Genomic DNA, 11,536 nt, shown 5'->3' with positions numbered 1-11,536 from the left:
TCCTCCCCCGCCCCTGGCAGGCACGCCCTCCCCATGCCCCTCGGCCTGGGGCATCGGGGAGAGGCGGGGGCGGGCCGGGATCCCGGGGGTGCCCAGTGGGCAGCGCCCAGCGCGCTCGGTGGGAGTCTCTGGGGTCTCTGACCGCTCTCCCCAACCAGCCCTGAGCAGCTGCAGCCGCGGGAACTCGGCGGGGGGCGGGGCGGGGGGCGGAGCTCTCCCGTCTGGTAAAGAGATATTCTCGTTGCCTTGGAGACCAAGTCCCGCAGAGGATTCTGGGAAGATGGCGGCGTGAGGCGGCTCGCTGCAATCCCTCCAGATGTTCCTCCGCCCCAGAGATCAAAGAGCAGGTTCGGGCGGACCCGGAGCCGGGACCAGGTCAGAGTCGGGGCCCAGCGGGGGGAGCCCCGAAGGGAAATCCCGCGAGATTTCCTCCGCCGGAGCGGGGCCCCTTTAACAGCGGCGGCGAGGCCTGGGGTCGAGAGGCGGCCTCGGCCCCGCCACGGGGACTAGTACCGGGAGAGCGAGGGGAGCGCGGGGTGTGAGCCCGGGAAGGCCCCGGGGACCAGGAACGGGAGACCCGGATGTGGGGGGAGGGGCAGACCCGGCGGTGCGGGGGGCCTCGCTTTGAGGGGCAGGCTGTCCGGGGCACCTTAGTCACCAAAAGCAGGGTCCGAGGTCGCGGGGCATCATGGGAAGGCGTGAGAGGCAGGAAGGGCCCGCGCAGGGATCGGGGGCTGCTCGGTGCCCGGAGCCCGGGGCGGGATTCCGCGAGGACGGGCCGGAGTCTGCCCGCGGTCTCGGACGTGCCCGCCTCCTTCACGGCCCGAGGAAGCCTCGAGGACGTCGGATCCCGACCTGGATCCGCGGCCGAAGCCCCCGCGCGTGGGGATCTCTCGGTCCCGTGGGGTCACTAGGGGAGTCCACGGTCCGTGCGTGGGATGGGAGTCTGGTCCTGTAGGGTCCGTGGGATCCCGCTTTGTGGAAGGAGAATTCGGTGAGAAATGGCCGAAATGGTCGGTCTGAGAGCACGGACCGGACCGGGCTCTGCAGGGACGGGGTCTGCGGGGAGACCCCGGGAGGAGAGGAGCAGTGTTAGACGTTATTAAAAGCGTGAAGCCTTTTCATTGGAAGCAGATGCTTTTAAACACGTAATGTTGTGTAAAGCTTTCCTTAGATACCACAACATGTTGTTAGGGGCCGATTCCCTGTTGAGTTTTTAAAATGAACATGATAAACGTCTTTAAAAATCTGTAACAATGTAGCGCCTTTTGCCTTCAGTTCTTCTAAGTTAATAAAAGGAGTTGTGATTGAAACTTTGTAACTCTTCTTGGGTCAGTTACTTTGAAATGGACTAAATTGTTGTCCTTTGGCAAAATAAGGTTAGCATCTTGTGAAATGGACTTAGAAAGACAGCAGGACTGTTTTAAAAATACTATTAAATGGGTTATATTTTCTTCTAAACTAGCCCCTTGAAAGGAAGGACTTCAGGCTTACTATTTATGACTACCCTATGATGTGAGTTACCAAGTGGTTCAAGGAATGCCTAAGGAATCAAAAAGAAAATATTCTAAAATACTACAGGAAGCAGATCTCTGAAATTCTTTTTAAGTTTCTTGAAGATGCCTGTTTTATTCGACCTGGTCTTGGATGAGTGAACAAGTCTCAGTCCTGCTTTGAGTACTCTCACTAACCTCCTAAGAAATACTCTTTGAGGAGACTGTAAAGTTTCCCTTTCCATCTGTGTTGAGGGCAGGGGGGGACCTTAGGGAACCCTTCACTTACCTTCTGACAATTAAAAAAGAAAGAACAAGTATTAAAGCAGAAAATACAAACTGTTTTTTTTCCCCAGAGTTTACAGGTAAAGCATGTACTAGCATTTCCCCAGCTCCATCTTCCTCTCCCTCGTCTGGATTTATCTTAAATAGTTCCTTTTTTTGTAGAGCAGGACTGCCTTCCCAGAGGCAAGTAACTCTCTGTAACTGCATTATGTAATATTTGGAATGATGATTGTAAAAATGTACAGAGTCTTTATGACCACAGTAGAACTTTGAGGATATTTACCTCCAACATACTTACTCATCACCTTTACCTTTCCAGTTGTTAAATGCCAAGCAGTCAAGTGCCCTGCCCCCCAAAAGGCCTGCCAGTCATTTTTATTGGGGGCCAATTCATCATGTCACACTCTTTGACTAGAACAAAAACCCCATTAAAAAACCACACTGTCCATTCAGAATTATTTGTGCTACAAAAATAGAGGGTCCAGATTCATCATAGCCCTACTTGGTGATCCACATCTGTTGGAAGATGGACAAAGGCCAGAATGGAGACTCCAAAGTGGACAGGACATTGGTGCTAAGGTGGGGCAAATGTCTTCATTTTCCTTGTGCTGAGGCCAGGGCTCTAATCTCTTTTTGCATCCTGTCAGCATTTCCTGTGTCCGTGGTGGTATCACCAGACTATACTGTAATGGCATGGAAATCCTTACAAATGTCAACTTAACACTTCATGATTGAGTAGATACTAGTTTTATGGATTTCACAGGATTCCAAACCTAAGAAGGATGGTTGGAAGACAGCTTCTGGGCACCAGAATCACTTCACAGTTTCACCAACAATGAATTAGTATTCCCATTTTTCCACATCCCTTCCAACATTTGATCCTTTTCAGTCATTTTAGGCAGCCGGATCGGTAAAAAATATCTCAAGATTGCTTTAATTTGCATTTCTCTACTCAATAATGATTTAAAGCACTTTTTCATTTGACTGTAAATTGTTTGAATTTCTCCATCAATTGGGAAATGACTCATATCTTATAGATTTTACAAAGATCTTGGTCTATTTTGTATATTGGAGATATGAGAACTTTATCTTTAATCCCCCTCACCAATTTTCTGCTTTCCTTCTGATCTTCATTGCATTGCTTTTATTTGTACAGAACCTTTTTAATTTTCGTAATCAAAATGATCTATTTCACACCTTACTCCCTTCCTTATCTCTTGTTTATCCATAAATTATTCTCCGGTCCATAAATCTCAACATGTTTCATGACCTTCAGATTTTCTTGTAATGTCTCTCTTTAGGTACCTCATGTATCCATTTTGACCCTATCTTGATAAATAATGTAAAATGTTGATCTAGGCATAATTTCTGCCATATGTCCTTCTGGTTTTCCCAGCAGTTTTTTTTTTACCAGATAATGAATTCGTATCCCCAAATCTAAAGTCTTTATACTTGTCAAATACAAGGTTCCTTTATTTATTTTTTTCTGTAAATTGTATGTCTACTGTGTTGCATTGATCTACCTTTCTAGTTCTCAGCCAGTCCCAGACAGTTTTGATAATTACTGCTATATGATGCAGTTTAAGATCAGGTTCTGCCAAACCTTTTTTCCTTTACATTACTTTTTTATTAGTTTCTTTCCTATTCTCGACCTTTTGTACTTCCAAATGAATTTTATTATTTTTTTCTAACTCATTAAAATAAAGTTTTGATAATTTAATTGGGTTAGCATTGAAGATATAAATTAGCTCAGGTAAAATTGTTGTTATTATTATTGTACGTGCCATGCCAACCCATGAAGACTTAATATCACTCTAATGACTTAAATCTGATTTTATTTGTATAACATTTTATATATTTATGTTCATGTAGTTTCTGGGTTCCTTCTGGCAGGTGTACTCCCTGGAATTTTATACTGTCTAGAGTTATTTTAAATGGGGTATCTCTTACTGTCTTTTCTTGCAAGGTTTTGTTGGAATATAGGAATTCTGATGATCTGTGTGAATTTACATTTATATATTACAACTTGTTCAGCTATTCCTCAATCCATAGGCATAGCTAATGTCAGTCCCCACTGTCCTGGACCTTATCTTGCAATGGGGAGTGGTGAACAGGGAGGGGCTTAGTGGTTGTAAAAGTTACTGGGCCTCCCAGCATACATTGACACTCATCTACCAGGTACTGGGGTAAAGTGGCCATTGATCTTGGTTCTTGTGAGCTGAATGGGAAAGTTTGGGGATGAAAATGAAGGCAAAAGTAGGACTTACATGCACACACACCCCCACGCATATATACATATATGTACATACGATGTAGATATACATGCACATACGATGCATTTTGGAGTTGCTGGGAACCCTGAAATGTCAGGGTGCTGGGTGAGTCTGCTTGGAAAGAATTCAAGCACTTCCGTCATAGGGGCAAGGTTTTTTGTAATGCAAATAGAAGTGGCTAGATTCCTAGTGAATTTGCTCCTTAATGGGAATTAAAGATTGATTACCAGATTGATAAAAAAGGAACTATGAAAAGATCTGGATTGGATCTAGGTATGGTAAATAGTCTGGGGTGACCCAGGTATACTGGTCTGGAATTAAGTGGTCTGGGATGTGTCTAAGAGCCACAGTGAAAGGGCTGTTGAGTATCTAGGTGGGCTGGGCTAGGCCAGATGTCTCTGGAGAAACCAAGGACTGGGTTGCATGGGAAAATTCAGAGTCCAGGTCATATCAACCCTTATTCCACCCTCAAACAAATGGGACCCAAAATCTTTTCGGGTAAGGGGCAAAGGTCTTGGCTTCTGAAACCGCTTCCTGCTAGCAAAGGGTTGTCCTTGCCTTGAAGGGGTCCCCAGGAGGAGGTCGAATGGAATTGAGCCTAGGTTGCATTCAGGGGAAGATGGGGGGACATGGTCTATACTTTCTGTTGCTACCAGCTGTTGGTGAATGGGCTATAGTCTGGAAGACAAAATCCTGACAAGCAAGTTGGATATGTGGGGCCAGATGTAGGGAGAATTAAAAGTGATGTGAGAGTGGGGGCGGGGAGCAAAAAAAGTAAGAGCCCCATTAGAATCCTTCCACTGGACGTAGAACGTCATGTGATCTCGGTAGTTCCCTAAGCTTCCCCTCTGACTCCAGTTCCTTTAGGAGGATCAGATGCTATTGGGAAGTTTTCCATCCTGTATAAGCGTTATTGTTACTGTTGTCATCACTGTTACTACAATTATATATAAACTAATGGATTACTTAGAACCAGAAAACAAGATACACCATAACTCCAATGCAACTGGAAAAAATAACCAGGACAAAACATCTTGAATGCTGTGATGTTATCATGCCCAACCTTGGCCTTCAGCGGTAGACATGAAAATTCCTTCCCTCTCCTGCCCCCTTTCTTTGCAGAATTTTAACGTATTTTGAATCGTGTACCTGTTTTGACTTTGGTTCACCACATAAAATACTGGTCTCTGCCTACTTTCTGCCATGCAGTTTTCCAGTTTTCCCAGCAGTTTTTGTGACTTCTTATCCCAGAAGCTGGGGTCTTCTGTTTATCAAGTAGCAGATTACTGTAGTCATTGATAACTGCTTCTTGTGTCCCTGACCTGGTATGCCTAGGCCAACTTCCCTTGCATGTCTTTCCATTAATTCCTTTGGTATTCTTGACCTTTGGTTCTTCCAGATGAATTTTGCTGTTATTTTTTCTAGTGTTATAAAATAGTATTTTAGTAGTAAGGTATGGCCCTGAATAAGTAAATTAATTTAGGTAGAATTATCATTTTTATTATATTAGCTTGGCGTACCTTTGAGCAACTGGTATTTTTCCAGTTATTTATATCTAACTTTATTTGTGTGAAAAGTGTTTTGTAATTATGTTTGTGTTGTACTGTAGACTCCCAAATATTTTATAATTATTTATAGTTACGTTAAATGGAACTTCTTTTTCCGTCTCTTGCTGCTGGGTTTTGTTAGTAATATATGGAAATGATGATGACCTTCGTGGGCTTATCGTATATCCTGCAGTTTTGCTCAAGTTGTTAATTATTTCTAGAAGTTCTTTAATTGGTTCTTTAGGATTCTCTAAGTATACCCTTGTACTACCTGTACAGGGTGATGGTTTTGTTTCTTCACTGCCTGTTCTAATTCCTTGTATTTCTTTTTTCTTATAGCTAAAGCTAACATTTCTAAAACAGTCTTAAATAATAGTGGTGATAATGGACATCTTTGTTTCACCCTTGATCTTACTGGAAATACTTCTAGCTTATTCATCTTCCATATAATGGTTGTTGATAGTTTTAGACAAATGCTGCCTCTCATTTAAGGAAAACTGCTGACTCCTGTGTTCTCATATTTTTAATAGGAATGGGTGTTTTGGTTTTATTTTGTTTTGTTTTGGTCAAAACCTTTATCTGCATCTATTTGAGATAATCATAAGGTTTCTGTTAGTTTTGTTGCTGATAATTTTCCTGATATTGAATCAGCCCTGCATTCCTGGCATAAATCCCACCTTGTCATATAGTGTTATCATCGTTGTAAGTTGTTGTAAACTCTTTGCTAATATTTTATTTAAAATTTTTGCATATTGGTCTATAGCTTTCTCTCTGTTTTGGCTCTTCCTAGTTTAGGCATCAGCGCTGTGTTTGCACCACAAGAAGACTTTGGTAGAACTTTTTCTTTCCCTGTTTTTGCAACTGGTTTATGTAGTATTGGAATTAATTGTTCTTTAAATGTTTGGTAGAATTGACTTGCAAATCTCTCTGGCCCTGGCGATTTTTTCTTAGGCAGTTTACTGAGGGTTTATTCAATTTCTTTTTCTGAAATGGGGCTATTTAAGTATTTTATTTCCTCTTCTGTTAATCTGAGCACTTCATATCATTTATTAAAAAAAGTATTTTTAATTTTCAACATTCATTTTCTTTTAAAAAAAATTTTTTTTTCAGTTTTCTGCAATCACTTCCATAAGTCTTAGATTTTCTCCTCCTCGAGACAGCATGCAATCTTATGTGGGTTCTACACATACATTCTTATTAAATACATTTTCACCTTAGTCATGTTACATAGTAGAATTAAAATGAATGGAAGAAACCATGAGAAAAAAACAAAACATAACTCAAGAGAAAACATTCTGCTTCATTCAGCATTCCAGTTCCATAGTTCTTTCTCTGGATGTGAATGGCATTTCCTTTGGAAGTGTTTTAGATCCTTGCATTCCTGTGAAGGGCTAAATCTGCCAGAAAAATTTCTCCCACACTGTGCTTGTTACTGTGTACTGTGTACAGTGTTCTCCTGGTTCTGCTCCTTTCACTCAGCATCAGTTCATATAAGTCCTTCCAGTCCTCTCTGAAGTCTTACTGTTCATCATTTCTTATAGCACAATAGTATTCCTTTACATTCATATACCACAACATATTCAACCATTCCCCAATTGATGGGCATCCCCTTGATTTCCAGTTTTTGACCACCAAAAAAAGAGCCACTCTGAATATTTTTGAACATGTGGGACCCTTTCCCATTTTTATGATCTCTTTGGAGTATAGTCCTAGAAGAGATATAACTGGATCAAAAGGTATGCACATTTTTGTAGCCCTTTGGACATAGTTCCAGATTGCTCTCCAGAATGTTTGAATCAGCTCTCAGCTCCACCAACTCTCCTCCTGTTTTGTCATGTTAGCCAATCTCATAGGTGTGATGTGTACCTCAGAGTTGTTTGGAATTGCATCTCTCTAATCAATAGTGATTTAGAGCATTTTTTCGTGTGACTGGATTGCTTTAATGTCTTCCTCTGAAAACTGCCTGTTCATATCCTTTTTTTTTTTGCTTCAATTTTGTTTTTTAATTAATTAATTTTATTTGTTTTCAGTGTTCTACAATCACTACCATGTAACTTAAGATGATTATTTTTCCCTGCCTACCTCCTCCCTCCCCTAGACAGCATACAGTTTTGTGTAGGTTCTACACATACGTTCCTATTAAATACATTTTCACTATTGTCATTCTGTGTAGAAGAATTATAATGAGTGGGAGAAATCATCTAACACACCGAAACGCAACATACACACACACACACACACACAATCTGCTTCATTCTGCGATTGACTTCCATAGTTCTTTGTCTGGACATGGAAGGCATTTTGCCTTAGAAGACCATTGGGAATTTTAAGTCCGTGCATTGTAATGAAGTTCCAAGTCTACCAGGAAAAACTCTTGCACACTGTGGTCATTGCTGTGCACAAGGTTCTCCTGGTTCTGCTCCTTTTGCTCAGCATTAGATCATAGAAGTCTTTCCAGGCCTCTCTGAAGTCTTCCTGTTCATCATTTCTTATAGCACAGTAGTATTCCATTACATTCATATACCATAATTTATTCAGCCATTCCCCAATTGACAGGTATCCCATCAATTGATTCCCAGTTTTTGGTCACCACAAAGAGTGCTGCTATAAATATTTTTGTACATGTGGGACCCTTTCCCATTTTTATGATCTCTTGGGGATACAGTCCTAGAAGCAATATTACTGGGTCAAAGGGTATGCACATTTTTGTAGCCCTTTGGGTATAGTTCCAAATTGCTCCCCAGAATGGCTGGATCAGATCACAACTCTGCCAACAATGCATTAGTGTTCCACCTCTCCCACATCCTCGCCAACGTTTATCATCTTCCTGTTGTCATGTTTGCCAGTCTGATAGGTGTGATGTGGTACCTCAGAGTTGTTTTGATTTGTGTCTCACTAATCAATAGTGATTTAGAGCATTCATCCCATTCACATTCACAATTAGGATTACTATCGGTATGTCTCCATCCTGTTTCTCACATTTATGCTTTTAGTTCTCCCTTTTCCCTTCCCCTCCACAATAGTTTTAATTCTTGACTGCTGTCTCCCTCAGTCTTCCCTCCTTTCTATCCTCCCCCCTCCCTTTTGTTCCCCTTTTTTCTTGCTACTTCTTCCTTCCTTTTTAACCTCCCCTCCCTTTTCTTTCCCCTTTCCCCTCCTACTGCCCCTAGGGAAAGTTAGATTTGTATATTTAACTGAGTGTGGTGTTCCCTCCTTGAACCAAATCAGATGAGAGTAAATCTCAAACAGTGCTCATTTCCTCCCTCTTTTCCTCTACTATAATGTTTTTGTGCCTCTTCTTGTGATGTAATTTACCTTTTCCTCCTTCCACATCTCCCATTACAATCCCTTCGCACCCTTAAATCACATTTTTATTGTCACATCAGTTAATTTATACTGTCCTAGGCTGATATGTTTGAGAATCCACACTGCTTCTGCTGCTTCTGCTGCAGTCCGTCCCAAGTGGTTCCTGCTTCTCTCAGCTATGGTGGGGTCTGTGCTGGTACAGCCTGTGCACTCTGTGCTCCTCTAGTCCTGTGGAACAGATCCTTCCACTTGACCTTCTGGGATGTCTTGGGCTGGAAATCTGCTATACACTCTGTCTCCTAGTGAATTCTGCCACTTCTAAAACTTGTTCAGATTCCCTTTTTAGAGGTATCTGAAAAATTTTGTGCTAGAGCTTAGGAGAGTATGTGCTCTCACTCCGCCATCTTGGCTCTGCCCTCTCAGCATTCACAAATTTTGAGTTCCAAATTTTCTCCCCATCTCTCCCCTCCTTAAGCCAAGTTTGATAAGAGTAAGGTTCACTCTTTCTTACCTCCCCCCTTTTTCCCTCCATTGAAAAAGCTTTTTCTTGCCTCTTTTATGTGAGAGATAATTTACCCCATTCTGTATTTCCCTTTCTCCTCCCAATATATCCTCTCTCACCCTTAAATTTTAATTTTTTTAGATATCTTTCCTTTGAAAGTCCTCTATTTCACAGAATGATCATTTTTTTTTCCTGAAGTATTATACTCTGTTTTTTTTGGGTGAGTGATTCTTGGTTTTAATCCTACCTCCTTTGACTTCTTAAATATTGTATTCCAAGCCCTCTGATTCCTTAATATAGAAGCTGCTAGATCTTGTGATATCCTGCTTGTGTTTCCACAATACTGGATTTGTTTCTTTCTCACTGCTTGCCATATTTTCTCCTTGACCTGGGAGCTGTGGAATTTGGACAGTATTCCTAGGAGTTTTCCTTTTGGCATGTCATTCAGGAGGTGATCTGGGGATTCTTTCCATATACGTTTTACCCTCTGGTTCTCAAATATCAAGACAGTTTTCCTTGATAATTTCTTGAAAGATGATGTCTAGGATCTTTTTTTGTTCATGACTTTCAGGTAGTCTAATTTTTAAATTATGTCTCTTGGATCTATTTTTCAGGTCAGTTGTCTTTCCAATGAATATTTCACATTGCTATTTTTTCATTCCTGTGATCTTTTTTTTATAATTTCTTAATTTTTCATAAAGTTACTAGCTTCCATCTGCTCCATTCTAATCTTTAAAGAATTATTTTCTTCAGTGAGCTTTTGGACCTCCTTTTCCATCTGGCCAGTTCTTTTTTAAGGCATTCTTCTCCTCATTAGCTTTTTGGGTCTCTTTTGCCATTTGGATTAGTCTATTTTTTTTTTCATTTTTACTTTTTAAAAAAATTTATTCATTTATTTTTAGTTTTCAGCAGACACTTCCACAAGATTTTTTGAGTTCCAAATTTTCTCCCCAGCTCTACCCTCCACCCACTCCAAGACAGTGTGCATTCTGTTTACCACTTCCCCCAATCTGCCTTCCCTTCTATCACACCCCTCCATTCTCTTATCCCCTTCCCCTCTATTTTCTTGTAGGGCAAGATAGATTTCTAAACCACATTGCCTGTATATCTTATTTCCCAGTTACATGTAAAAACAATTTTTTAACATTTCTTTTTTAAAATTTTAAGTTCCAACTATACTCACTCTCTCTCCCCACCCATCCCCACTGAGAATGCAAGCAATTGAATATAGGTTATACATGTGGTTATGCAAAACACTTTCATAACAGCCACATTGTGAAAGACTAACAATATTTCCCTCCATCCTATCCTGTACCCCATTTATTCTATTCTCTCCTTTGACGTTGTCCCTCACCAAAAGGGTTTACTTCTAATTACTCCCTCCTCCTATTTGTCCTCCCTTTTATCATCCCCTCCATCCCACTTGTTTCCTTCTCCCCTACTTTCCTTTAGTATAAGTTAGATTTTCATACCAAATTGAGTGAGCATGTTATTGCTTTCTTAAGCCAAATGTGAAGACAGTAAGCTTCACTTTTCCCCTCTCACCTCTTCCCTTTTCTTCTCCACTGAAAAAGCTTTTTATTGCATCTTTTATGAGAGATAATTTGCCCCATTCCATTTTTCCCTTTCTCCTTCCAACATATTCCTCTCTCACCCCTTAATTTTATTTTTTTAGATATCATCCCTTCTTATTCAACTCACCCTGTGTGTGTGTGTGTGTGTGTGTGTGTGTGTATGTGTATGTATGTGTGGTGTGTGTGTGTAATCCCTCCAACTACTCAAATACTGAGAAAAGTCTCAGGAGTTACAAATATTATCTTTCTGAATGTAAACAGTTCAGCTTTAGAAAGTCTTTTGTGATTTCTCAGTCCTGTTTATTTTTTCATGCTTCTCTTGAGTCTTTTGTTTGAAAGTCAGATTTTCTATTCAACTCTAGTCTTTTCATCAAGAATTCTTGAAAATCCTTTATTTCATTGAATGACTATTTTTCCTCTGAAGTGTTATACTCATTTTTGCTGAGGAGGTGATTCTTGGTTTTAATCCTAGCTCCTCTGACCTCTGATACATATTTGAAGCCCTCCAATCCCTTAGTGTGGAAGCTGCTAAGTCATGTGCTAGCCTGACTGTGTT

General features: G+C 41.0%; 1 protein-coding gene across 2 annotated transcripts in view; it reads left to right on the top strand.

The window, feature by feature from the left end:
* Positions 1-245: 245 nt before the first annotated feature.
* LOC140508336 (uncharacterized) overlaps positions 246-11,536 on the top strand; it is a 52,373-nt gene continuing 41,082 nt past the window's right edge. For both annotated transcript variants that reach the window (XM_072616175.1, XM_072616174.1), the window contains exon 1: positions 246-375. In XM_072616175.1, the coding sequence (XP_072472276.1) occupies positions 317-375 (59 nt within the window). In that variant the 5' untranslated portion in view covers positions 246-316. The remainder of the gene's footprint in view (positions 376-11,536) is intronic.

Source organism: Notamacropus eugenii, chromosome 5, assembly GCF_028372415.1.
Source record: "Notamacropus eugenii isolate mMacEug1 chromosome 5, mMacEug1.pri_v2, whole genome shotgun sequence".
Taxonomy (NCBI): Eukaryota; Metazoa; Chordata; class Mammalia; order Diprotodontia; family Macropodidae; genus Notamacropus; species Notamacropus eugenii.
The sequence above is the reverse complement of the archived record's forward strand: the minus strand, read 5'-3'. Positions and strand labels throughout refer to the sequence as shown.